A 27,898-nucleotide genomic window follows, 5' to 3' on the forward strand; every position below is an offset into this window, starting at 1 on the left:
GTGTCTCAGCAGCCACATCCCAGCCCATCCTTTGATTTGAAAAGTAGAAAGCTGAGTGAGATGTGCTGCATTTTTCCCTAATCCTTCCTCATTATTCCCCATTACCCAACCCACAACTCGGATATTTGCCAAATTGGCCTCTCCCTGGTGTGCTGATGTCTTTGCTCCCTGCCTCCTCCAGGCTGAGGAGTTTCTGGAATGACACAGATGAGTGAAAAGAGCACAGACTGGTATGGAGGGAATTAAATAACATTGACCACATTCATTAAGCAATTTCAAGTACAAAAGTTGGCTTGAAGGCATATTTACAGGCATTTGGTTTTAATTTCATTCCTACTCTTTCTGCCTGCTGCCAAAGCTATTTTCACTCTGACCACCTAAAGAGGCAAAGTCACTCTCAGAGCTGCTCTGGACACCCTTGGGTTCCTGCAAAGAGCCAGGAGCTCTTCCTGAGCATCTGTGGGGAGTGTCAGACTAAAAAAGGAGGATGTTTTCCCCATCAGGGGAAGGAAACCTTGAGCTGGAAGCTGCTGTGTGTCTCTTTGGCTTCTGTGCTCCAAATCAGCATGCCAAGGACACAGCCCTGAGTGTAGGTGGGTGTCTGCATGCAGCAGCACCTTCAGGAAAATCAGTGGTTGCTCTTGGAGGGGATTTCCTACTCAAATGTCAATCTGTTCTCTTACCAGATCCAGGCCGAGTGCTTTGGACTGTCTTTCCCACAAATGGTTCATGGTAAGTTTGTCCTGGTCCTTTATTTGTCGGTTTTCCCTAATATCCAAACCTCCCTGGTGCAACCTGAGGCCATTCCCTCTTGTTCTGTCACATCAGTACAGAAAGGAAACTGGCCTTGCAGACCAAAGTTTATATTCCAAAGCCCTAAATCACTAAGGAAAAGAGTAAAAAATTGCCAACAGCAAAAATAATTTAATGACAGGTATTAACCAGGGCTTGATTTAATGACTGAAAAGCTGATTTTGTCTGCAATTTAACTATGAAAGAACTGCAGCATCTGATCTACTGCAACTTACCTAAATTAAACAATTGTGTAAAGAGAGAATTCTAAAAAAAAAAACAAAACCACAAAAATGCCTCAAGAAATGGAATCAGGATTTTTTAATCAATGGTTTTCCTCTCTTTCCACCTGGCAGCACAATGTCCCTCTTGAAGCAGCTCATTTCATTAACACCAAACAGCTCAAATTCATTGTGGCTCGGAGCAAGTGGCAGGTGAGTTGCCCCTAATCTGTGTTGGTTCTGTTTAGTTATATCTATTTTAAATTGCTGAATAATTTAATAATATAACTGATAATTTAATATCTGAATCTTTGAAAATCTTTTGGGTTAGGACAGCAAGCTCAGCAGAGATCTGAGCGTGGCTGGGAGTTGGGAAAAAGCCCAGGAGAGATGGATGTGTCAGGAATTCATTATCTAGGCTTTTACTGCCTGGAATCCCATGCAGGAGCCTGTAAGACACAAGGTTGTGTCTAAGTAAGGTGCCCTCAGCTGCCTTTGCAATCAGAGCTGAATTACAGACAGGTGCCAAGAAAATGCCTCTTTTCCTGAAGTTCTCTCAAATAATTGGATTGATTGCCTTCTGAACATACCATTTTCTCTCTGCTGGCTGGAAGGAGAGGCCCAGCTTCAACTGAGATGCCCCACATGGCAGAATTTAGAGCAGAGGAATCCCATCTCCTACACTTGGTAGGCCTTCTGCTGGCCTAAGTCACTGTAGGTTGTATTGCAGTCAAAGGATTTAAAACCATTTCCTGCAGCGAGTCTCTCATCTGATGTTTTCCATCAAAAACTCCTTTCCATCTGTTTTGAGTGGCAGATTGACTTTGGAAATCTCAGAGTCCTGTTTCCTCCCAGTCACCAAAGCAAGTGTGTTCCCTGAAGTCAATTTAATGTCATATCAGCGAAGAGGAAGATTTGGAGAGAAAATGAGTCCTGGATTGGTGACATGTGCCGAGGGTGGCAGTGTCTAATTAGACTCATGGGTGTGGTATTTAGGAGTGCAGGAGTTCATTTTGGTGTGTTTGCTTTCCATACTCTGACCATGTTCCCATCTCCTTGTGCTGTGTTGTTTTCCTTCTCAGCGCTCCCTGATGTGCTACAAATCCATCCTGGTGATGAGGTCCATCCCAGAAATCCTGGAAAGGACCCATGACAACAGCTCCCTGGCCATCTCCCGGCACCTCATTGAGGAGAGCACTTCATCCAGCACCAGTGGCTCCTCTTCAGACAATGAGAACTCGAATTTCCCCCAAAAGAGGCACTTTGGTTCCACCCCTGAACTGCACTTGCCTGTATTTGATGCCCCGAGCCATCCCGAGCCTCTGAAACGTGCAAGTGAACGGGAGCACTCCAAAAGCTCCATCCCTCCAGTAAAACCCATGAGGAGGAAATATGCTTCAGTGAAGGCTGAGGTGGGGGATAAATCACCCACAGAAAGCAAAGAGCTCATGGCAAGTATCTTACAGGAGAAAGAGGAGAGGCTCCTTCCCAGCCTTCGGGGAGAGCCATCCCAAAAAAGTGGCGCTGCTGAGCCTTCATCCCTGAGGGCTTCCACAGAAAGCACATTGCTTGTGCATCAGAAAGAAAAACCAGACACACCTTTATTGGAAAAGGACAGAGGTGAAGAGGCAGGGGATGGGGCAGAAAAGCCATCTGCCTGTGTTCCCAGGCAGAGCGTCATTAAAAGCACCTTCTACAGCCAAGCAACAGAGCTGCCTGCGAGGCCGCCTTCGTCACCAGGCAGGGAGTTCAGAAGGCACCTGGACAGAGCCAGGAGGACTTTCCGGAAGGCTGGCTATTCAAAGGTGCCCCTCAGTGGCCTCCGGGAACCCCTCCTTGAGCAGTTTGAACTGGAAGAAGAAGCAGAAGGAGAAGAAGGAGGAGATGATCGCAGAGAAGGTCTGCTGGGATCCTTGACCAAATCCGCGTCGTTTGACACGGCCAGGAAGCCCCCACACCCTGCCATTGCTGGTGGCAGCCGCAGCCGCTCCCTGGATGACTACAGGCTGAGATCCTCCAGATCCCTGAGGGAACAAGAGATTTTGGAGGAGGACTGTGATGTGCTGTCCCAGGAAAGCTGCCCTGAAGGCAGTGATCACTGCGACGTTTCTGCGGGGCCTAGCAAGGGATGTTCTGCGGGCACGGCAGAGCAAGGGGATGTCAGGAGAGCCAGCAAGGATTGCTCAGGAGAGAAACCCTCTCCTTCCACACACTGTGAGGGGAATGGGTGCCCACCTGCTCTCATACAACACATAGAGGGACTTCCAGTGTCACCTCACAGGAGTGAGAATAGGAAGCGTTTACTGAAGAAGTCAAAGGCCACTGAGATTGAGGAGGACGTTGAATGTTTGGAAGGGAAAAGCCCCATTCCAACTGCCCAGTGCTCAGATGTAACAGCACCATCAGCTCCAAAACACGAGAGCACGGAGGGTAAATCTGCCTCTGGCCGTGCCTCTGACTCTGCTTTTCAGGAGGGCAAAGAGCCCATTTCAACCCTCACACAGTCAGAAACCACCCCAAAGGCATTTCCTCCGAGCGAGGGAGGTGTGTGTCTGCCCCAGGAGTCTGCTCCCACCCACAGCCACCCAGATCTAACAGGTGGAAGCTTGCTTATTAAAAGGACAGCCCCAGTCCCACCTTGGAAAGACAAAAGGCAGAAACATTCAGATGAAAAGACTTCTGCTCATGGCACTGCTGAATCTGAAGTCATGGAGCATGAAAGCTCTTCTGCTCCAACAGAACAAACAGAAACTGATTCACTTCCAGTATGTAAAGACAAAAGTGAGGAAATTTCTGGGAAAAGTGTTCCAGCAGCTGCTGTCATGCTGGGCAAACAGCCAGGTACCCTCACAGCTGGTGAAGGTGTTCCTCAGAAGCTGAAGACCCATAAAGATGTGAGATCTGCTGTCCTGGAAGATGCAGAAGCAGCTGTTCCAGGAATCACTCCACCATCAGCACACAGTGGTGAAAGCCAAGCACACAAGAAGGCTCCTGTTCACTTAGACACAGCAGCAGCTGTCCTGAAGGGAGAGCAGCTTGCTGCTCCCAAAATCCCACCACCAGGATCAGTGCCAGCTCTGGTCTCTGATGGAGCACAGCAGGCTCTCAGCAAGGAGGAGCTTGCTGCTCTGAGGAGTAAAAGCTCAGCTGTCACAGGGATTGTTTCCAGTTTGGCCCATGAAGGAGCTGAACCCCAGAAGGTTCCTGAAGGCCACGGCTCAGAGCCTGCTGCTCTGGAGAGCAGACACCCAGCCAGAGCTGCCTCATCCCAAAGCACTGCCCTCCCTCAGGTCTGGGAGGGTGAAAATCAAGAACACACAGAGGTGTCAGTTCACAGGGAGATGAGATCTGTTATGACAGCAAGTGGAAGGCGAGCAGCTGGACAAGCTGTGGCTGCTCCTTTCCCCAAGGCTGGACACGGGGTGCTTGAGCAGCACAGGGCTGGGATTTCAGATGGTCTGGAGAGTGGCAGTTCAGGTGCATTAACTGCTTCACAACCAGAAATTGCTCCAGCTGCAGCCTATGAACTGGTATATGAGGAATATCCAGAGGGTTATGGTGAGGATGGAGGCATTGCCTTAGAAAGTGGAAGATGTGATGCTGGAGAAGCTGCCCCACCACTGCTCCGCAGGGATCACCATGGTCAGGAGCTGTCACACCACAGATCTTCTTTTTACAGTGATGAGGAGTCTGCTGTGCTGGAGGGCTTGGTGGATGAGATGGTTTCCCTCTCTGAGGAGATGAATGTTTGGGCAGAGTCAGTTTCTGGAGAGAAGGGAAGCAGGAGGCACATTTCTCCTCACAGAGAGATGTCCTACAAAGGCAGCCAAGCACACATGGACAGCTCCTTCCCTTCTGTCCAACAGGGTGGAAAAGGAGAAGTCGCTGAGCAGGATGACCTTGCAGAACCCTGCCTTGCTGTGAGTGAGGAGCCAGGAGTCCTGGAAGAGCAGGGAGCACAGACAGTTCCTCATGAATGTGAGCACCTGGAGGACTTGGCATTTGAGACCTCCCCTTCCAGCCCAGAGAGCCTCTCCTCCACAGAGAGCTTGGACACTGCAAGAAGACCCATCCCAGTCATCAAGGACACTGGCAAACACCCCGAAATTTCTTTGGTGAAAATCAAAGACCTGTCAGATGAAACACCCAGTGTTGGCAGCGGCCCCCAGAAATTTGACATCTCAGAAGTGGAGCCTGCCTATTTGAATTTCTCCGATTTGTATGATATTGTTTATTTCCCATTTGAGTTTCTGAGCTATAAGAAGCCTTCACCCAAACCAGTTCCTAGAAGGTTCATGTTCCTTGGTGAAAGGGCAAGGTCCCCTCCTGCAGGACATCTCCACAAGGATAAAAGACTGTGCATCAGGGAACAGGAAGACAAGAACAGGAAGAACCGTCTGGAAATATCCGAGGATTCAAAGGCAGCTAATTTACTAGCCATGGGGAAAGGGGCAGAGAGCCATAAAGAAATGTATGGCTCCCAAAAGGACTCCAGTGGGAAGCAGAAAAGCTCCTTCCACAGCAAGCCTGGACTCTTTAAGCCATATGCAAGGTCTCATTCAGTGGAACAGTCGGTGGAGCAGAGTCTGAAGAAGAAAGTAAAAGCTTCTGTTGCTCATATTTCAAGAATCCTAAAAGGAAAAACATCTCCTGAGCCAGAGGAAGGTAATTATTTCCCTCTGTTCCTTTACAGATTTGCTGCCATAACTGGGCTCTGCTGCAGCTGCCCTATTTTTCCCCAGCATGCTTGAAGCTGTGGTTAGACCAGAACTGCAAATCTGGCTGTGGCAGGTTCTGAATTCAGCAGTCTCCACCATCAGGTCTCTGTTACTGGCTGGCTTCAGTGCAGTCAGCTGGGTTAATCCACTGATGGAAGAGGCTCAAATTCCCTGTTTGAGGCTGCACAGAAGCAGAGCAGGGCTGGGTGATGCTTTCCTTGCTGCAGTTGTCATCTGAGCATGGCAAATCTCTCGGGTTAAAGTGACTGGGAGAAGCTGAAGTCACCCTGGTTACTGGACATGGGGATCTGTCCTTTCTTCTCTGCCATCCCTGGATAGTCCCTGTTCTTCCAGGACACTGTTCTGTTTGCAGCAGCTGTCACAGACTTCCCTGTTAATCAAATGCTGGTTAATAAGGGAACCTGTGACTATTTATGTGTGAAGGCAGAACTGTCACTGCAAATAGATGCCATGGGGAGAAGGGTGGCCTTGAATGACTTCTCATCCTTTCTCACAGCAGAGTTTGGTGAGCTGGGAAGTGAGGCAGCAGAAAAGGAGCTGTTAATAGGGGCTGAAGGATCTCTGAAGAGGAAATCAGCACTCCCTTCATTCAAGCTGCCAAGCCTCATCCCAAAGGAGAAAGGTATTGCTGTGACAGGAGTCATTGGTTTGTTTTACCCTCAGAGGGTGATTGAGTAAAGAATTGTTTTACCCCTGGCAGGTTTCCCCTTGGCTCCATCAGGAGCATTTTCTGAGGTCATTTTACTGTCCCAGCATTCAGCAGAGCCCAGACAAACACTGGGAAGGGCAGCTGTGGGAGGCTGGCAGCCTCTGGCCACTGTGGAGAAACACAGAAGAAAACCTGAGTTCACCCTTTCCCATGGAGATAGGAGCAGATTTGATGCTCTACAGGGCTTTTTCTTCTTCAATATCCATCTTTCATGTCTCCTTCTCTCTTCTTGTGTTGTCTCAATCATAGAATCATTTAGTTGGCAAAGACCTCTAAGTTTCCCAAGTCCAACCATTAACCCAGCACTGCCAAGGCCAACACTAAATCATGTTCCCAAGTGCCACACATCTGTTAAATCCCTCCAGGGATGGTGACTCCCTGGGCATCCTCCTCCAGTCCTTGACAATGAAGATATTTTCCCTGATATCCAAACTAAACCTCCCTTGGGGCAACTGGAGGCCATTTCCTCTTGTCCTATTTGATTCCCTCACCCTCAAAATTCCATAATTCAGTTTTGCCCCCACATTTAGGTTTGGCCTGAGGAAAACCCTTGTTGTGACAGGGTCTCTCTCTGCTCTGCTTCTGTTCTGTTTCAAGGCTGGGCAATGCAGATATTCCCCATGGATTTTCCAAGATCCATCTGGTCTGTCACACCCATAGGTGAACAGGGTTCCTTCACCTGTGTGCTCTGTGCCCAGGGGATTCTCCAAATGGTGGCCAAAGGAATGGGACACCATGAACCAGAAAGGTTCTTGACCCCATTAAAAATGCTCTCTGATGTCCTGCAGGGATTTGTTTTTGTACCAGGGCTGGGCAATGCAGATATTCCCCATGGATTTTCCAAGATCCATCTGGTCTGTCACACCCATGGGTAAACAGGGTTCCTTCACCTGTGTGCTCTTTGCCCAGGGGATTCTCCAAATGGTGGTGAAAGGAATGGGGACACCATGAACAAGAAAGGTTCTTGACCCCATTAAAAATGCCTTCTGATGTCCTGCAGGGATTTGTTTTTGTACCAAGGCTGGGCAATGCAATGGATTTTCCAAGATCCATCTGGTCTGTCACACCCATAGGTGAACAGGGTTCCTTCACCTGTGTGTTCTGTGCCCGGGGGATTCTCCAAATGGTGGCCAAAGGAATGGGGACACCATGAAGCAGAAAGGCTCTTGACCCCATTAGAAATGCTTTCTGATGTCCTGCAGGGATTTGTTTTTCCACCAAGCTCTCCAGGCCATCCTGAATCCCCCTTTCCCTCCTCTCTGCAGCCCCGTCGTTCACGGAGGAGCTCACGGACCAGGCTGCGGCTGCTGGACAGTGCGTGACGCTCTCGTGCCGGACTGCGGCTCACTCCTCCCTGCACATCAGCTGGTTCAGAGGTGACACTGCCATCCCTCCAGAGAGTCCCTGACCCTCAGGACAGGGCCTGCAAATTACACCTTGGTATAATTTGCAGGGTACTTATGTCTCCCATCTCCTGCTTTCCAGATGGGATACCTGTCCAGAGCAGCAGCCGGATCCTCATCTCCTCCACGCTCAAACACTTCCAGCTCTTGACAATTCTCTCTGTTAATGCTGAGGATTTTGGTATTTACACCTGTGTGGCCACAAACTCTCTGGGCTCAGCATCCACTTCTTGTGTAATAAGAAAAGCAGGTAAGAAAAGGAGTAGCTACAGAAATAGGTATTTAAATAATTTTGTCCCCAAAAATGTAACCTATCAATACCATTGAGATGAGATTTCTGCACATGGGAGCAGAGGAAGAGCTCTCCCTTGCTGTGGTCCACAGCCTGGGCAGGGTTCATTCCCTCCTCTTCACCATTTATTTTCTCTCCTGGATTAAGAGCCACTCCAAGACAAAATCTTAGAACTGAGTTTAAATTAGGGATGGCAAAATTGCTGTATTGCTATATATATATATGTATAAATAATACCTGCAGCTGAGACATGCTGGGTGTAGAGTTTTGTATCACAGCAGTGCTGCTGTTAACACTCATGGGGTTTGTGCTTCCTCTACACAGAGGTTCCCCCCAGCCCTCCACCCCCTGACATTGTGGAGGTCTACAAGGATGGAGTGCAGGTGGTTTGGAAACCTGTGGAAACCAACACCCCTGTCCACTACACTGTCCAGTGCAAGACTGAAGGTAAAGTGCTGTTCTGTTGCTTTGCAAGGAACATCTTGGTTTGTACTTGGTTTGTATCTCTTCACCAGCTGGAAATTTTATTGCTATTCAGAAACAGCTTGATTTAACTCCCCAGTTTAGAGTTAGGAATGGGATTCGTGCAGCTATCATTAGGGGTTGTGCTGGTTAAATCAACCTGGAATTTGCATATTCATACCAAGGCTTTGCTAAAGTGTGAATCAAACAAGGCTGTGTGGAAGCTACAACCAAAAAGTGAGCAGCTACAGGAGAAAATGCCTGGTCTGATATAATCTGATATAAACTCTGAGTAATCTGACGAAATGAGACACTAATGAAACATCATCATCCCAGGCTCAGGTTTCCTGTATGGTCTTGGAGAAAGATGATTTATCAAAAAGGCAATTTATCCTCTGCTGAGCAGCTGTGCTTTCTTTTTCCATTGACTATGGAGGAAGCTTAGGGCAAAGAGCCAGGACAAGATAACCAAAGTTTGACAAAACTGCATCACCCCTTTGACATTCTCTTTTGAGGCTTGGTTCAGAGGCTGAACCAAAAGGATCAGTGGATCATTTAATCATGGAATGTTTTGGGTTGGAAGGCACCTTAAAAACCATCAAATTCCAGCCCTTCTGTCATGGCAGGAACACCTTCCACCATCCCAGGCTGCTCCAAGCCCCATCCAGCCTGGCCTTGGACACTTCCAGGGATCCAGGGGCAGCCACAGCTGCTCTGGGCACCCTGTGCCAGGGCCTCAACACCCTCTGAATAATAAATTTTTCCTGACATTTAATCTAAGTCTCTCACAGTTTAAAGCCCTTCCCACTCATCCTGCCACTATCTGCCCTTGTCAAATGTTGATGTTTTCCTGTTTAGTAACAAAAGCTTTGTATCAAATCCCCAAGGCTGTTCTGTCTCTCTTGGGATGGATTTGCTGTTGTTATTATCAGTGTGATGTCTGATAGCAATTCCTGCTGCAGCCACACAAACACAGCCTGGATTCAGCTGCTCCATGTTCCTTCACTTAATTCTCCAAACAAAAAAATAAACACACCAACTCTCCCTTCTGGATTAGCATGGGCAGCAGCTTTCTGCCCTTCCCTCTGGAGCTGGTGTGAGTCACCTTCCCTCCAACACCACTTACTTTATCCTTATTCCTTTTGACACAATTGTGGGAGAGATTTTGGGGAGGATACAAACACAAGTTCTTCCAATTAGGAAGAGAAATGGGGAACAGCATCTATAATTTTCCACTGTGTTCGTGTATTTGGTAGGAACTTGCAAAATCCTGCTTTCCTGAACACAGGAGGATTAAGATAATCAGGAATAAATCCCTTGTTTTATCCATTATTTGAAAACAGGCTTTTCTATGCTGCTTCTGCACATATTTTTCTCTATTTCTAAGCTCTATCTGCTCCTTCTTGCACAAACAGCCCCCAGTTCAACCATTACCTGTAAAATCATTGATACCTTGGGTTTGGGTGGGGAATTGCTGCTTGTGGTTTGAGGCTCTTTGCCAGATTTTATTTGAATGGAAGGATGGGTTTAATCTCAGAAAGTTGCAGGGAGTTGGATTCAGCCTTGAGCACAGCATCATGTGGGAGGAATGCTGATAAAATGTTTGCTGGGTATTTTCTCCTTCCTAATTTAGTCCCATGAATAATGAGTCCAGAATGCACTTAGAATCCCAGTTCCATGAGAAATCATCTGAGTTTCATAAAAACTGAGTAAAAACCCCCATGTTTCAAACACTGGGTTTGCTGGGATGGTGTTAGTGAATGGTTCTGTCCAGGAATCCTGAACCTCATGGTCTCAGCTGGATCCAAAACAGGGCCAACAGGAAAAAAAAATATTCATCTTTTGTTTGGAGTTCTTGATGTATATTTCCAGTAGAGTTTGGTGGCATGAATTAGATAATGAGAAAAAAACCACAGGAAAATGTCACCATTCCTCTGGAACAATATTGGCACAAATTGGAATTATCAGATATAAACTAGCTGATTTCAAAGAAGAATGACACAGGTACAGCCCCAAAGTTGGCCATGGTAAGTTGGTTTCTCCACATTCCCAGCACATAAATAAAGCTGGTGAAAAAAGAAAAGAAACAACAAAAAAAACCAGCAAAAAAAAAACCCCACAACAAAACCCCAAATCTCAAAAAACCTCCAAGCCATTGTGACAACCTTAAAACGAGTCCTGATTTCTTTTCTTTCTTCCCCTGGTTCAGATGGGGAGTGGACAACTCTTGCTTCTGACATCACTGACTGCTGCTACTATGCCAGAAATCTCCCCCAGGGCTTCATCTACAGCTTCAGGACAGCCTGCAGCAGCAAGGCAGGGATGGGCCCCTACAGCAGCCCCTCTGCCAAAGTGACCATCACTGCCAAGGATCAGATGGGTAAGACCAAACACCAAGAAAACTTTGGGATTTTCCTGCATCAAACCCGCTGCATCTTTTTAGGTGTTGACCCAGAAGCCAAGAGCAAGTGAATCAAGGCCAATTCCACTTGGTTCAGGTTGTTCAGGGCTTTTGCATCTAAAATTAAATTATTTTCTAATGATTTTCTAGTTCTGGACAAAGGAGAATAAGTGTAAACATATTAAAACCCTCAATAAGATAACATTGTATAAATATAAGCAATGTGTAACAATATAAAATTTAATATGATAAAATATAAAATTTAATATAAAAGAAATATATATTATTCATTAAAATAATATATATTAAATTTAATAATAAAATAACAACCTGGGAGCTGTAGATTACCTGTTGAAGACATAGTTTTGATTTGAGATTATGAGGAAATGGGTCTTGTACAAAAAATATTTTACTGGAGGTATTTATCTACCGATACAGATCTTGCACTGGTGAAAACTCTGGACTTGCTTATATTACAGACTAAATCCTAAATTCAGTAGTTAACTTGTCTATTCTGGAGTCTTCCATTGGGAATTACTGTCCTTCTGTGGTGAATTTTCCAGCTGTATTTTGTCTCTGAAGTATAGAAATCTTGATTTACTATTTTTGCCACCCGTTTGACTACTTTGTACTGCACACATGTTTTTAAAATTAAGAGATCCATGGCCCCACAGCAAACATATCCTCATAGCAAAGGAAATATCCCTTCTGTAAAGAAACAGAAGGATGCTCTAGCTGGAATTTCCTCCCAATGGAGAGGATTGCTCTGTAAAAATCGGTTCACAGAGATATTTTTAAGTCACCCCAAGTCCTCTGCTTTCCTTTTTCTCAGGATTTCTTATAATATCTCAGCTTTCCCAACCAGATGCTTTAAAGGGATGCTTTAGTATTTCAGGGAGTGCTTGGACACAACCATACACCAGCACCAGAGCAATGAGTTCCAGCTGCTGCTCTGAAATGTCCAACCACAATTTTTCTAATTGCTTCTAATTTCTAACTAGATTTTCTAATTTCTTGACAGTTTTGTCCATATCCTGAGGATTTGTTGTGTGAGAAAATAAGAATCAGTGGCTAAGAGGTTTGATACCATAGCACACGACATAGAATCCATCTCCTTCTGTCTGCAGTGGCCACATCAGGGAATTTTGGGGTGGCCAGAGCAGGACCTGCTGCATTCCAATAGCTATATTGGGTGCTATATTCCAATATATATTCCAGCAGCAGCTGGAACACAGAGTCCCCTGGGGAAAGCTCTGCTTGTGGTTGTTCACAGAGAGCAGGGAAGACTCAGAGAGGCTCCAGTTTCCACACAGAGCTGTGTTCCCATGTAAAGCCTGTCCCTTTCTCCCTGCAGAGCCTCGTGCTGCCACACAGGAGTCCCCATCCGCTGCCCCTGAAGAAGAGAGTGAAATGATCTCACCTCCTGAGCCCTTCCCAACCTACCAGACCTACGCCTTCCAAACTGAGATCAAAAGGTAGAGAACCCAGCTGAGTTCTCAATGACCCAGAGGGAAATCCCACATGTGATGGAGCCGCTCTCCTACAAAGGAAGGCTGAGAAAATCAGGGTTGTTCATCCTGGAGAAGAGAAACTTCAGGGTGACCTAACTGCACCTTCCAGTACCTGAAGGGAGCCTACAAAAAAGATGGAGAGGGACATTGCATAAGGGGATTTAGGGATAGGACAAGGGGATGGCTTCAAAGTGAATGAGAGTAGGTTTAGATTAGATATTAGGAAAAAAATTCTTCCCCGTGTGTGGTGGTGTTCACAGGGGTCTTAGGATGAGGGAAGAGATGAGAAGATTGACTCCATGTTTCAGAAGGTTTGATTTATTATTTTATGATATATATTATATTAAAACAATACTAAAAGAATAGAAGAAAGGATTTCATCAGAAGGCTGGCTAAGAATAGAAAAAGAAAGAATGATAACAAAGGTTTGTGACTGACCAAGACAGTCTGGACAGCTGGACTGTGACTCGCCATTAATTAGAAACAACCACATGAGCCCAATCCCAGATGCACCTGTTGCATTCCACAGCAGCAGATAATCATTGGTTACATTTTGTTCCTGAGGCCTCTCAGCTTCTCAGGAGAAAAAACCCTAAGGAAAGGATTTTTCATAAAACATGTCTGTGACACCTGTGAGGGTGGGGAGGCCCTGGCACAGGCTGTCCAGAAGCTGTGGCTGCTCCGTCCCTGGAAGTGCTCAAGGCCAGGTTGTTTTACTACCATTACTGTAAAAAATAACTTTTTCCTCATATCTGGTCTAAATCAACCCTCTTTTAGTTTAATACCATCCCCTCCTGTCCTGTCACAACAGATGTGCTGGGCAGGGGGCAGCCAATTAATTTATCATTAAATGAGCCCAGGGCTAACAAAGTTTCTTGTCCTTGCTGCACCAATCTTTGCAGTCACGGTGCTGGGATTCAGCTTTCTCTACCTAGAAGAAAGACACTGATTTCTGTTACCAACAGGGGTAGTTCTCTTACTCCCTCTCTCTCTAGAGGAGTTAAGTTCTCCTGGAATTTAAAGTGACTGTACAGTTTAAAGACACAGGAGGATGTGCAAACTGTGACAGCAGATGCAGTAACTCTCCACCAGGCACAGATGAAAAGCACAGCACGGGATCCTGGTGGTTTTAAAGAACAGGAGAGAAGCTTAACGTGCCTTTGTGGTGTTCCTTTGCACCAGGGGCCGATTCAGCATCGTCCGGCAGTGCCGGGAGAAGGTGAGCGGCAAGACTTTGGCTGCTAAAATCATCCCTTACTGGCAAGAGGACAAGCAGGCTGTGCTGCTGGAGTACCAGGTGCTGAGGAAGCTCCACCACACCAACATAGCCCAGCTGAAGGGTGCCTACGTCAGCCCCAGGCACTTGGTGCTGATCCAGGAGATGTGTGTGGGGCCAGAGCTGCTCCACTCCTTGGCGTTACGGTAAGAACATGAGGGAAGAGCTTTCCAGTCAGGGCTGCTGTTGGGAGGAAGATACCTGTTGCTTCCTCCTGACAAAGTGGATCATCCCTCTCCATCTCCCCCACTGTGCTGTTATTGCACACAGGATTCATAAAGCGTTTGTTCTGCGTCTTCTTGTGAGATTAAAAAATTACTTGAGTTTCCTAGAGAGGGACAACTCAGGGCCACCCAGCTGAGATGCTGAAAGCAGTTTACAGTGGTTGATATGAAACTCTACTGATGCCTTGTGAAGGCTGACCTAGAACAGAGACTGGACGGAGCTAAAGAATAAAGCAGGGATTTATGAAAATGATCTCCTCAATGGATCCACCTTGGGCAGCACAAGAGCCCAGCCAGGGCTGCACCCAAGATGAACCAAAATGGCCCCAAAATGCACCAGCGCTCCTGGGCTCTCTCCCTGGGATCAGTTCTGCTCCATTTGCATCTTGCAGTTCATTGTCCCATTCCAGCTTTAGCCCCTGCAGTCCCACCCTGCTTGTTTTTCTCTCTCCAGCCCACGGGGTTTGTGCTCTGGGGCTGAGATTTGGATCATTTGTCCTTGGTGCCCAGCTGGAGCAGGAATTGTTTTGTCTCCCTGCTCTGTGCACAGAGCTCAGCATGCCCTGATGTGAAGCTCAGACCCACACACTAAAGCAGCACAGAATCTGAAAAACATAAAAGCTAAAACCTGAGGCTTCTCTGTCTCCCATAATGTGATACATGAAGGGTTTCCTTTCACCAACACCTGTTAACCACAACACCATGACATGGAGGTTACTGAGGGTCAGGAAGATTCGTTGTTTCTCACAGTGGCACAAAATGGATCTGCTGAAATTCTGTGATAAAAAAGAGGGAATTGTGGGCATCAAATTGGCTTTCTCTCTTTCAGCTCTACAACATCCTGTTGTTGCATGTGTAAACCTGCCTCACAGCATGGACTAGCCTCTCCACACAGAGCTGATTTGCTAAACTTCTTAACTCTTCTTAACTCTTAAGGGTCTGATGGGATCAGACACCCAGGGGAGGGTGACAGTGGGTGTTGAAAGTAATTTCTGGGCATGCAGACAGGACACCTGTGTTTTCTATCCCCTTTCTCTCACCAGGACATCATACTCGGAGGTGGAGGTCCGAGATTACCTGTGGCAGATCCTCAGTGCCACTGAGTACCTCCATGCAAACAACATCCTGCACCTGGACCTCAGGTCTGAGAACATGATCATCACCGAGCCCAACCTGCTGAAACTCCTGGATTTTGGGAATGCACAGTTCTACACACCAGACAAATTTATTACCATGGACAAATGCTCGGACTATGTGGAGACCATGGGTGAGTAGAGCTCAGTTACAGTGACCTGGGGCTTATCTGCAATGTGTGATAAACAGAAAGACCCAAACATTGGTCAAGGCAGCAGGTGGTCCCAGCAAGAAAAGCCTTCCAGGTGCTGCTCTCCAGTGACAGTGTGAGTTTGTGGCAGCAGTGAGTGGTGACAGCTGTCCCACTATCAGCTCACAGCAATGCCAGTCTGGCTGGCACCCACGTGTCCATTTATCCAGGGAGAAAGCATTGCTGCCATCTGCCCAGAGGCTCTCATGGTTTCACTGCAATCAGCATCCATGTGGAAGCTCCTCAACCAGCTCCCTGTCCTGGGAGCTGCCTCTTCTCCCATCTTGGGAAGGCAGCAAAGCATAAAAGTATCCACGGCCTTTGTGCTGCTCTCAGTGTGTTGGAGAGGAGCTTGCCTCACACAAGTTTTCTTTTCCAGCTCCAGAACTGCTGACAGAGCAAGGAGCCCTTCCCCAGACTGATATTTGGTCCATTGGAATCACAGCCTTCATCATGTGAGTCCATTGATTGCTCCCTGTGCTGTTACTGGCTTTAAAATCAGTTTCAGATTTTAAATCACAGCCTTCATCATGTGAGTCAGTTGATTGTTCCCTACCCTGTGAGTGGCTTTAAAATCCCAGTTTCAGAGAGTTAATCTCAGCTGTGCCCTTCCTTTGGGAATGCCATGGGAAGCTGGGGGATGGAGGGGATGGATGGGCAACCTGTGCCAGGGCCTCAATGCCCTCCCAGGGAAGAACTTCTTCCCAATATCTAATTTAAAGCTCTTTTCTTTTAATTTAAAACTGTTCATCCTTGTCCTGCCACTACAAGCCCTTATCCAAAGTCCATCTTGGAGGCTCTCCTGGAGCCCCTTTAGGCACTGGAATGGGCTCTAAGGTCACTCTGAAGCCTTCTCCAGGATGAACAATCCCAATTCTCTCAGTTTTTCCCCAAATGAGAGGTGCCCAATCCCTCTGCTAACCTTGGTGGCCTCCCCTGGACTCACTCCAACAGCTCCACATTAGAAAATAAACTACTCAAACTCTAATTAACTCTAATATATAAAAACATTGGTCTTGTAAGCCAAAGATTGAAGACTAAACCCTTTCTTAGAGTTACCCCACCACCCTATCTCAGGAAGAGAGGATTCAAACCCTCATCTCCAACTCCCAAAGCTGGCATTTTGAACTTAACTACTTCCTGACCCTTCCACTAAAGAGCTTGAATCGCCCCCCGAGATAGCCCCTGCACAAGCTCCACCACCACGAATAAAGTCAACAACAATCCTCAATTTTGTCAGCTGCTGGGAGCTGGAGGCAGCTTCATGATTTCAATTCTCTCCTCCTGGGGCAGGTTGAGTGCCAACTACCCCATCAGCTCAGATGTACCCTGTGAGTTCCTGAGAACAGCCAGGAAGGGGAAGCTGAAGCTGGCACGGTGCTACGCGGGCCTGTCCGGGGGAGCAGTGTCCTTCCTGCAGAGCACTCTGTGTGCAAACCCTTGGTAAGAGCCTGCCTGTCCTCCCATCACATCCTGGGTGTTGCCCCTTCTCTTTATTTGCAAGGATTCTCCTGTCATGGACATATTTTCTGAAAAATCCTTTGCTAGGATTTTTTTCTGCAGAGAGTCCAAGACAGCTGGACTGTGATTGGCCATTAATTAAAAACAACCACATGAGACCAATCAAATTGCATTATCTGTTGCATTCCACAGCAGCAGATAATCATTGTTTACATTTCGTTTCTGAGGCCTCTCAGCTTCACCAGGAGAAAAGAATCCTCTCAAAAGGATTTTCCATAAAATATGTCCATGACAGCCCCCCCATGCAGCACAGAGCCCTGACTGACCCCTCACCTCTGTCTGTCCTAGGGGAAGGCCCTCAGCCTCCGAGTGCCTCCAGAGCCCCTGGCTCCAGGAGACAGGTCTGGACAACAGGCAGCAGGCACTGGTCACCTTCCCCACCACCAAACTGAGGAACTTCCTCATGGAACGGGAAAAGAAGAGAGGCCTGCTGTGCTCCAAGTATGGCCTCATGATTGCACAGTGACGTGGATGTGGTGACAGATGGGGAATCACCTCACGGGGCCCTCCTGCACCGGGTGTTTGGTACCAAACCCTCCTGCCAAGCTGCTCTCTGCCCCACCCCACCGTGTTTTGTCCGTGTGTCCTGCCTGCCACGGGCTGTTTCTGTGTGACTCGTGGGGGCAACTGGGACACTGGACAATGAAGGCAGCAAACCAAAAAGTGACCTTGTAACGTGCAGATTTTGTAGCACTAAGAGACTTTGCCACTTTGAAGCTGAGCTGCTCTTCCCTGGGGAGCAGGGACACATCCACTTGGAGATGTGGCAGCAGTGTTCCTGGCTTAGGCTGAGTGTTTTATTCTTTTTAAAAATCCTGAAATGTCACGTTCCTTTTTGACCTTCACACCCTGCTTTCCTCTGCAAAGGATGGTGTTGGCTGTGTCATTGCTTTGTACTCATAACTTCAGTGTTCCTTTGAGTTTCTCTGCAGTGGTTGATGTATCCCTCAATTTCCCATATGAGCAGCAGTAAGAGGCTTTCTCAGAGCTGTGTCTGGCTGTGTTTAGAGGAAGGAGAACAGGAAAACAGTTCCTAATACATTACAGCTCAATACTAAAAGTGAGGCTGTTTATCCAGGAATGCTCTTTCCCAACAAGTTTAACCCATATTGTTCCAAACCTGAAAGATGGAGCACCATGACTCCTTCCCTTGCTGAGCATGCAGAGCAGGAATTGTGACTGAGAGCAGAGGAGCTTTCCCTGTGCTGTGGAGAGCAGGCACCAACTCAACAGATTGTAAAATTTGGAATGCTGAAGTGTGCTAGAGGAGAGAACCCCAAAGGCTTAGGGCCAGATGCCATGCTCAGTTCTCTGGGAGGAGAGGAGAGTTACACAAGACAGACACTGCAATGAGGGCTGCCCCCCAAGAAACCTTTCAGGACTCTGGATCCTGTCCAATTTAACTCCTCTCACAAATCCAGTCAGGTTTTTGTTGGCACAGGCTGGTTCTTTGCTCTTGCTGGTGCACTTTGGGATGGAAAGGTCAGTGCCAGGGAAAAACCTATCTAAACATAAAAAACAGAATTATAGATTAACTCATTTGGAGTTTTCATGCTCTTCCATATATGAATTATTTTCTTTTTTGCTTCTCACAATTGCATGCATTTGAGCATGTCTGAGCTCTTTTATAGACTCAACACTGTTTGGTTAAATAAACCATTCTGACAAGCAAATAAACCCAGATTTTTCAGTTATTACTTTTACATTCCTTCCCCAATCCCAGTCCACATTCGTGCAGCACACATCCCTCACTCCTCAGCTCTGACCCGGGCTCTTTGTGATAACCTGTAAACACTGTCTACTATCTGGGAACCACTTCCATGCAGGACATCCACATGAAAAATCCTTTTCCTAGAGCTTTGGAAAGAGGACATCACTTGGGCAGGATGTGATGATGGCTCTGATCTGCCCAGTTACCCCAAGGAATTCCTGGGCATGTTTGGAGCTTGCATTGACCAGAATGTGAGAAGGGCTTCAGAGGAGTGAACCCATGGATGACAAAAAAAATAGGTGAGAGCTGTAGCTGGAGCATGGAAGGAGTGAAAAGGTGCTGGAATTGTTAATGGAAATATCAGCTGTTGCAGTCAAGCCTTACAGGTAATTTTTGTTTTCCTTGGTCCTGCCACAACTGCTTGATAGTTTCTGCCTGAATTTCCACCACCACCATGAGGTCAGGGCTACCTACCAGTCTGGCAGGCTGGGATAGTTTGCCCTTAACATGCAGTTACAACATCACCCTGCCCTTTGCAGGACAAAGCAGAATCTGGATCTGATGTTTGGACACGTGTGAAAATGTTTGAGTTTCATTCCTCGACCACAAATAATCTCCAAAGTTCAAGGTTAGTGTCAGCATTAAAATCAATTCACTTTTCTCCACACAGGAGAGGCTTGGGTTTAACTCCTGTAAGGAAGTGGTGGGAGTTCTAATAGTTGAAGGGTGATAAAGCAAAGCAGAGCTTGTAGAGCAAAGGTTTATCCTCCACTGATTCAGCAGATTAAAAAAAAAATATTTGAGGGCTATAAGATCACAGTGGCTGTAGCCCATAAGGGATTGAGGTTGCTCTCTTTGGAGGCCTCATCAGATACAAGAAGGGAGCCATAAACAAGACAAAATTTCCCCAAGGAAATTTTTACATCTCTGGAGAGGATATTTGCTGCTCTCTGACCTTTCAGGAGTTCACCACAAGCTTGATGCCATCCTGCCAATGATAATTAATGAGGAAGATAAATTATCAGGTGCAGGATGTGACCAGACAAGTCTAGGGACCAGTCAGTCACCTATTTGCACCCAACCAGCCCTTTTCATCCCCTTACATCTCAATTTTCCTGCCTTAATCACCTAAATCCCTCCTTTATCCTCCTTTGGTTCCTCCCCCAAACACTCAATTATATAAAGTCCTGTTCAGTCCCAAAATGCTCTTTTCCTACACAGCATAGGGTGTCTCCCCTGCCTTGACACAATCCCACTTATCCCAGATGGTGATCCAGAGAGCTGTTCCTGATGACATCTCCATGAGAGTCATGCTGGGACTGATGCTCTGCTGGGACAGCCCTGGGAGGAACCTGGACAAAACCCTTATTCCTTGGAAGCCCTGAATTTGAGTTCCCACCTGCCAATCCTCCTGGCTTTCAGTGGGCTGATGGCCCCTGGGGTAGGACTGGGAGTAGCCTGGCAGGGGACATTTTGTCTCTCTGTGCAGGTTACCCTCTTCTATCCCATAACCAACACAACAAGCAGCAGCAGCAGCACACAAGGAGGAGGAGGAGGTAGCAACAAAAGCCATGACAAACATTGAGCAAACAAGATCATATCAGTGTTGGCACTGCAGGGATCTGATAACCACGGGATCAGACAATTTGTTCCACAAGTGACACCAGAACAAACACCAGGCCAGGAGTGCCCAGCTCAGAAGCGTGGCCGGTGCCTGAACCGCACGTCGCGCACAGGCTGCATGGTCCCGAACCCCCAGCGGCTGATGTCTACGGCTGGGATCTCCTCCTCCTCATCGACCAGCTCCAGGTCAAAGTGACTCAGCATCAAGAACACAAACAATTTCATTTCAGCAGTAGCAAAGAAGCGCCCGGGACAGGTGGAAACTCCTGCCCCCCAAGGCATGCTGACGAATTTCAGCTTCTTCCCGTTTCTGTAGAAATCTCTCCTGGTGCCGTCTGGGTTTACAAAACGGTCGTACTTAAATTTGTGAGGCTCCTCGTGGATTTCTGGGTTCATCTGCACGGAGATGTGTGGGAACAGAGCCACCCTGTCCCCCCTGCGGAGGGTGAACTCTGTCCCACTGCTTGTCCTCAGGGAGGTGTCCTCGAGGACAGCTCTGACCAGCACTGGGGCTGCCACCAGCCTCAGGGTCTCCTCCAGAGCACTGTCCAGCAGAGGAGTCTGGCTCAGCATGTCCCTAGTGACAGTTACTGGGGGGCTCCCTGCCTTTACTTCCTGACCACTCTCCTTCAAGACTTTATCCACCTCATCTCTCACAGCCTTCAGAGCCTCTGGGTGCTTCAGCAGATACAAGAGGAGCCAGAAGGCAGTCGGGCCCGTGTTGCCTTGGGATGCCCAGAGGAGCATGAACATGAAACGCTCCCGCATGTACTCGGGAACACCGTTTTCTGCCAGAAGTTTGTCTTGATCACTTATCCAGCCACTGATATTGTCCTTCTGCCAGACCTTCTTCACAGACAGCACGTTCCAGAAGTGTCTCTTCAGCCTCTCAGCCTCTCTTTTGTCCTTGGGAGGCAGCAGAGCATAGGCCAGGCGAGGGAAGAGGCGGTCGTACTTGCGAAACTCCTGGAAGAGCTGGTTGGAGTGGAGGCGATCCTGCTCTTCAGCTCTCTCCTGGCTCCCAGCCCCTCGGGGTGGCTCAGTGCCATACAGAGCCAGATACCCAGCTCTGAAGACGATGTTGTAGCAGTAGTGGAAGAGGTTTTCCTCCTGCCACACTCTCTTCTCTCCTGAGCTCAGGTTGAAAAGCAGCAGCTTCCGAAAGCCCTCCATGGTGGCTTGTGTGAGGACAGTGAGGCCATCTCCCATCAGGTGCTTTAGGCTTGATGTATGAACTATGCTAGAAGTGGCTTTGATGGGCTTGTAGCCAAAAGCCTGCATGACCAGCTGAGTTGCACTAGTCCTAAAGTCCAGTTTGGATCGCGATTCCTTCACAATGGTGCCAAAGGAGAAGGGATCCATCACAAAGGTGAAGTAATAGCCACCGATCAGCACCGTGAAAACATCCCCGTGTTTGCTCTGCATCCTTTTGAGAAACTCTGAGCTGTCCTTTCTGAATTCCAGCAGGTGGCCCAGCCAGGGAATGGTACCTTTGTCCAGGGGTGGCTCATTGGGTCTCTGTCTCCGAAACACGCCCAGGACATAGAGCCCACCGAGCAGTGATGACACCAAGGTACAGAGGAGAACCACCCAGAGCACCATGAGAGCTCTGTGCCCGTCTGGGAGCTGGGACTAGAGGCAGGCTGGGGCAGGAATGTGCATTTTATCCCCACCCAGCAGCTGATAGGCAGATGCAGAGCTGACAGCCTCTGTCCTCATTGGCTGTGAGTGTTTGCCTTGCCCCTGCAGAGTGCTCTGCTCGAGGTGAACTTGTCCCTGGCTTAACAGAGATTTTTAAGGTGGAAGGTATGTTGGAATGCTGTTGGAGTACCCATGCTGTATTAGGGGGATGGGTTTTGGCATGAGGCAAATTCCCTTCTCTAGGCTGCATGGAGCCCAGATTTTGTAAGGAAAATGTTCAGAGAATCCCATTCTGTGATTTTTGCCTTTAAGACCAGGCTATGGACACCCACTGAAAAAATGAAACCAAGAGTGGATGTTGGAAATGCTACTGGAAATGAGCACAGGACCCAGGGAAGGGGATCATAGCTGAGCTGATTTGGTCTCAAAAGCCAAGAGAAGGAAAAGTATCTGACATTTTGGTGATCTCCACAGCACATGGTGTCCCAGGAGTGCTTTGCCAATCAACAGTGCAAGTGCTACTGCTCTGTCTGAGTGCAAAGCAAAGCAGCTGAGCTGACCCATGAGTGAGGAGAGCTTGAGCCACTGCTTTTGCTTGGCACCAGAGGAGTCCAGGGTTTCCAGATGCTCCATCCAGCCCCTGGCAGGGAGCAGTGCCCATAGGGACCACAGCACTTCTGCTTTTCCCACTTTTCCTTCTGCTTCTCAAACTCCCCTGTTACCTCTCTCCAGATGGGGTTTGGGGACAACGTCAGGGATGCTGCATCCCACCTGGCACTGCTCCTCTGGGTGCTGCCACCCTGATCTACCCACACTGCCACCACAGCCTGTCCCAGCCCCTGGTGCTTGGACCTCTTCTCGTGCAGGATGGAGTGTGACATTAACTCCCCTCTATTCCTCACCTTTGCTCTTCCCTAGAGCATCTCATCAGAAGTTTTCCACAGTCCCAAGAGCCTTCCTCTGTCTGGGATCACAATCTTCATCTGTTTAGCTTCCCAGCTGCTGTCCTTTCTGTCCCTTCTGTCCCTTTCCACGTTCCCTACAGTGACCTGACCCGAGGAGTGAAGGCCACATCATAGCATCAGCTAAATATTTATTCTGGCTTTGTTTTTTTAAGGAAAGCTCCCAACCTTAGCATTTTGGAAAAATACTGTAGCAATGCTGGGAAGAAAAATAACAGCAGTGATCAACTTAAAGCCCTTCTCAGTCCTGTAACCTTATGTAGTAATAAAATAAATGTGATGAGTGCTTTCTCTTAAATTAATCATTTTATTTGTACAACTCTAGGCAACTTCCAGACTTAATAGATTTTCAGGATGAAAAGAGACCATTTAAGGTTCAGGAGCATTTGGGGTGAATAATGCCTTTAAATAAAAGTCAGCAAACTCAGAACCTTGAACTTCAAAGCTGGTAATAAGGATTGACCATCAGCCCTCTGTGGTCTTCTGTTCAGGCCATGCTCTCACTCTGTTGTGTTTCAAAGCCATTATTTATGTTACAGGTGGTACCCATGGTTCTTTTTTATCTTGTCAGACCGGATCTTGGAAGGCAAGTACCTCCACCACTGTTCTGCTGAGCCCCTTTTTATCTCTTTCTCACTGATTGTTACTGGTCTGGACTTTGTTCTGCTCAAACTGATCTCTAACCAAGGCTCTGCCCCTTGGAGAGCCACAGTTCCCTGCTCAGCAGGCACAGCTCATCATGACAGAGAACAACTCAGCTTAAAGGTGTCCAGTCCTTCCTGTTTATCTCCTGGTAGGAAACAAGATTGTCCTGGTTAAATCATCTGGCAGATGGTAAGAGCCAGGAGAAGCAAAGCCATCCCTTGGCAGTCTTTCTGGCCTGATGTATGAGCATGGAATTCCATTCCTCAGCCCACACCAGGGAGAAGGAGAATCTCTCCTCAAGTTTTAATTTGCATTTTTAAAGGCAAAACATTGAGAAATCTGATCCTTTATTTGCTACTGCCTCACATACTCCAGATGGGAACTGGGTTTCTTCCACTAGTGTAAATCCAGGACAATTCTTTCATAATAATTCCACTTGCAACAGAAACAGATCCCACATGTACTTTTCCAATCCCAGTTATGTAAAGTCCTCATCTCACGGCTGTTGCTAGGATGAACTATCTGGTTACACAGTGCTGTGGGCTCACACCAACTCCATCATGGGCAGGACAGAGGGCTCACACATAATGTAAATAATGTAAATAATGTAAATAATGTAAATAATGTAAATAATGTAAATAATGTAATTAATGTAAATAATGCAAATATTTATGAGGCATTTGTGATGCTCAACATTTCTATCTCAGCTGCGTATCTGCTGCAAGACGGGCTCGTCTGGGAGTCCTGGATGGAAAAGAAAGCACCTCTCCTAAAAATGGCCTGAGGGATCTTCCTCAAATATGCCCTGAACCGTTTCTTCACAAAAGCATAGAGCAAGGGGTTGAGACAGCAGTGGACAAAGGACAAGCTCTCTGTGACCTGCAGGGCATAGTCCAGTTTCCTGCTGCTTTCACAGCTCCTGATCACACCAACATCTTGCAGAGAGTGGAGGATGAGCACAATGTTGTAAGGACACCACAGCACAAAGAAGACCCCCACCAGAGTAAGGACTAAGCAGAGAGCTCTCCTGGAGCCAGGTATCTGGGAGGTGTTGAGCACACAGGCAATGCGGGAGTAGCAGAAGGTCATGAAGAGGAAGGGGAAAAGGAATCCCAGGATGTTTTGAATCACCCGAAAGACAACTTTCCAAAATAAATGTTTCTGGCCATAATCCTGGGTGCACATGATGGTTTTGTTGTGCATTTGCCTTGTGCTGGTGAAAAGGCCATCAGGAATGGAAAGAGCTATGGAAAGGACCCACATCACCAACAAGATGAGGATGGAATTTCTCCATACTGTGGAGCTGTGAGGAGACCAAGCATGAACTATCTGCAGGTACATGTCCAGGCTCATGCAGCTCACAAAGAAGATGCCACTGTAGAAGTTCAGAGTGTACATGGCATTTAAGAATGGGCACAAGATGTCCCAGGTGACCCACTGAGAAATGTACAGAGCCCAGAAAGGAAGGGTCAGTAGCAGGAAGAAGTCTGAAACCACCAGGTTCAGCAGATACAACTCAGTCATCTTCTTCTTCTTCTTGATGTACATGAGGAGGACAGTAAACAGGAGAGCATTCCCAGCCATTCCAAGCAGGAAGATCACAGTGTAAAATGATGGCAAGAACACCCTGCTGAAGGACAGCACCTCCTCTTTGGTGCAGAGGCCATAGAGCCCATAATCCTCGTCATCCAGGTACTCGTACGGGTACTCACTCGAATTGGCAGCATCCAGCCACGTGTCTGTGGTTGCTGCTGTCACTCCTGAGCTTGTGTTTGTCCAGTGGCTGCCTAGGAGCAAGGAAAAGGGATCAAATGTTGTTCCAATTCACACAGGAAGCAAACAGCACATCACAGAGGAAATGTGAAACAGAGATGTTTAGTTCATAGAATCATGGAATGGTTTGGGCTGGAAGGGACCTTCAAGATCATCTCATTCCAACCCCCTGTCATGGGCAGGGACACCTTCCACTTTCCCAGGTTGCCCCTAGCTCTGTCCAACTTGGCCTTGGACACTTCCAGGGATCCAGGGGCAGCCACAGCTTCTCTGAGAACCTGTGCCAGGGCCTCACAGCAAAGAACTTCCTCCTAATATCTGGTCCAAACCCACCCTCTTTCAGCTGGAAACCATTCCCCCTTTTCCTGTCACTCCATGCTCCTGTAAAAAGTCCCTCTTTGTCCTTCTTGTAGGTTCCATTCAAGTACTGGAATTTCATGGGTTTAAATTTCTGCCACTGTCTGGTGAGTATTTTGTGTCCTGAACAACTTTGCTTAAGTATGGGGATAGCTGTCTACTTGTACATATTAAAAAAAAACCAACAAAACAAAAACCAAAACCAAAACCCAAAATTAATTCTGCTTTCCTTACTCAGACACATAAAACTTAAAAATGAATGAGCATGGTTTCCTCTGACATAAGTCACTACTTCCTCCTGGCACCACCACAAGCTTTTAGTGAAGTTTCTGCTCTAAATTACAGGAAATTCACCACCACAGCTCACTGTGAGCTGCTTATATTCACCTGGGTCACTACTAAGAAAGCAACATCTCAATTCTTGGTAAAGAAGAACCTGCCACCAGCACCTTTATGGCAGTGGGGCTGTTCCCAGAGGGGAAATGCTGAACATCTCCCTGCTCCTGGGAGGACATGGACCCCTCTCCATGCCAGCTCTAGGACAAGAAGACATGGATTCTGGCAAAAGGCATTTGCAAGTGGAAAATATAGAATTCAGAGGATCCCAGAATGGTTTGGGTTGAAGAGACCTTGAAGAACATCTTGTTCCAACCCTCCTGCTCTGGGCAGGGACACCTTCCATTATCCCAGGCTGCTCAAAGACTCATCCAAGGTGAGTACATGTAGGCACCAGAATCCAGTCCTGAATTATGGTGAGAGGGAGAGATTCAGCTGGAAGAACATTGCTGGAATCACTTCTGCATGAGACAAGGCATGAGACAACCCCTGCAGCGGTCACTCCCTGGAACTGTGGGCGTCACAGATGGCTGCAGCCCAGATTTCAGGAAATGGTGAGTGACTGGGAGCCTTCTACTTTTGGGATCTGATTTTAGAGTAAAAAAGTTGTCACTGAGGAGCCCATTTCACAGTAGGAGATGGGATTTGCCTGGTGCTGTTGGCACTTTGAAGGTTAATGAGGAGTTTATAAATCAAGGTTAATCTTTTGGCAGCAAAACAAAAAACAGTTTTGCAAAAAATTGTGTAAACACCCCTCTACCCTTAAAGCAGACATTTTTTCAGCCATGGCCAAAGCTACCTATCTTTTCCCTGGAGCTCATTTTCCAGCAATCCCAAACAGGCCTGGCTGTGTAGCTCTGGTCTCTCCTCGAGGATCTGTTTGTCCCTGCAGAGATGTGCAGGGTTTAGGGATGGCTCCCTCCCCACAAACACCCAGGGAAAGGGGTGCCCCTCCACCCCAGAGCTCAGAGTGGGTGTGCAGCTGTAAAGGGTGAAGCTCTGGACATACCTCCTGTGGTCTCACGACTGAAATTGCTTAAATAGCCATTCCACATAGTTCCAGGCACCTGAAAAGAAAAGAAAAATGGATTTGAGCTGGATTGAAATGTTTTTGTGCTGTCTCAGTTCTTTGGCAAGTGCTGCAAAGCACTTCAGACAGAACAGTGGGAGAGCAGGGATCTGCCATGGGAAAGAGCCACAAAAAGACTTGTCTGGGAATGAGCTTTTAAAAATTTCTTTTCTGTGTCATATTTTGGAGGAAATTCACCCTCAGCTGTGACTGCAGACCTTTGAGAGGAAACGAAGGCTGTACACTCTGCTGATCACAGCAACACCCGAGACTCATAAACACCTTCCCCCTCACACCCCCTCTGCCCACACCAGCACAGACCATTCCCAAAATTTGCATTTGGGGTTTCTTCCAGCCCACTGAGATGCCTTTTCTCCCTCTGCCACATCCTTCTCCCTCCACATCAGCCCGGCACTGGCGTCCCCATCCCCACCCCGTACCTCAGAGTGGAAGGGAGGGCTGAGCTCAGTAATTAATCCCAGCCCCAAGCTGGCTACCCCTCAAAAACAAAAGAGAGCCTTGCCAGGTTTCTTGTGCAGCCTTGTCTACAAGCAAGGAGCAGAAAAGGCACTTACAGGAGCTTCTTCTCCTCTTTCCATCCTGCCAGAGGCTTGAACCAGGCTTTTACAAACTTCTTTCGTTTGTGCAAGAGGACAGTCAGGAAATGTGAGCTCAGAATAACCTCCCTGGTTTGGTTTTGTTTTCCTGCTTTTTATCATTCCTTGGCAGCACTGGAAGAATGCTCTCCACCCTGTGTTTGAGCACAACATCTACAACAGCTCCCAGGGCTGAGCCCCTGCTGTAAGATGTCCTTGTGTTTTCCAGGAAATCTGATGCTGCAGGATCCTCATCCTCTGACAGACCAGAAATGGCCTCTGCCAAAGGCATTTCTGATGAAGTGGTTTA

At 47.5% G+C, this 27,898-nt stretch overlaps 3 protein-coding genes across 3 annotated transcripts in view; 1 reads left to right on the forward strand and 2 right to left on the reverse strand.

Annotated features, from left to right (window-relative positions):
- Positions 1 to 18,535, forward strand: part of LOC139591323 (obscurin-like) — a gene marked incomplete at its 5' end in the record, with an annotated part of 124,250 nt that extends 105,715 nt beyond the window's left edge. Inside the window, 14 exons of the mRNA XM_071429887.1 lie at positions 687 to 732; positions 1,149 to 1,226; positions 2,096 to 5,678; positions 6,249 to 6,374; positions 7,727 to 7,837; positions 7,947 to 8,114; positions 8,481 to 8,603; positions 10,828 to 10,998; positions 12,374 to 12,494; positions 13,713 to 13,952; positions 15,074 to 15,297; positions 15,734 to 15,809; positions 16,648 to 16,797; positions 17,164 to 18,535. Coding sequence (XP_071285988.1) covers positions 687 to 732; positions 1,149 to 1,226; positions 2,096 to 5,678; positions 6,249 to 6,374; positions 7,727 to 7,837; positions 7,947 to 8,114; positions 8,481 to 8,603; positions 10,828 to 10,998; positions 12,374 to 12,494; positions 13,713 to 13,952; positions 15,074 to 15,297; positions 15,734 to 15,809; positions 16,648 to 16,797; positions 17,164 to 17,341 — 5,395 coding nt within the window. The remainder of the gene's footprint in view (positions 1 to 686; positions 733 to 1,148; positions 1,227 to 2,095; positions 5,679 to 6,248; positions 6,375 to 7,726; positions 7,838 to 7,946; positions 8,115 to 8,480; positions 8,604 to 10,827; positions 10,999 to 12,373; positions 12,495 to 13,712; positions 13,953 to 15,073; positions 15,298 to 15,733; positions 15,810 to 16,647; positions 16,798 to 17,163) is intronic.
- Positions 18,536 to 20,102: 1,567 nt separating this feature from the next.
- Positions 20,103 to 21,826, reverse strand: CYP8B1 (cytochrome P450 family 8 subfamily B member 1). Its single transcript, XM_071429900.1, has one exon. It carries the CDS (start codon positions 21,809 to 21,811, stop codon positions 20,282 to 20,284), a length of 1,530 nt encoding a protein of 509 aa, XP_071286001.1. The 5' UTR covers positions 21,812 to 21,826; the 3' UTR covers positions 20,103 to 20,281.
- A 2,266-nt stretch (positions 21,827 to 24,092) lies between these two features.
- On the reverse strand, positions 24,093 to 27,692 carry ACKR2 (atypical chemokine receptor 2). The gene is made up of 3 exons (XM_071429901.1): positions 27,568 to 27,692; positions 26,933 to 26,990; positions 24,093 to 25,244 (listed from the first exon to the last, which is right to left on the reverse strand). Exons 1-3 carry the CDS (start codon positions 27,589 to 27,591, stop codon positions 24,127 to 24,129), a joined length of 1,200 nt encoding a protein of 399 aa, XP_071286002.1. The 5' UTR covers positions 27,592 to 27,692; the 3' UTR covers positions 24,093 to 24,126.
- Between the last annotated feature and the right edge of the window lie 206 nt (positions 27,693 to 27,898).

Source organism: Agelaius tricolor, unplaced genomic scaffold (genome assembly GCF_023055355.1).
Source record: "Agelaius tricolor isolate 1412-34295 unplaced genomic scaffold, bAgeTri1.0.p SCAF_6, whole genome shotgun sequence".
Classification (NCBI taxonomy): domain Eukaryota; kingdom Metazoa; phylum Chordata; class Aves; order Passeriformes; family Icteridae; genus Agelaius; species Agelaius tricolor.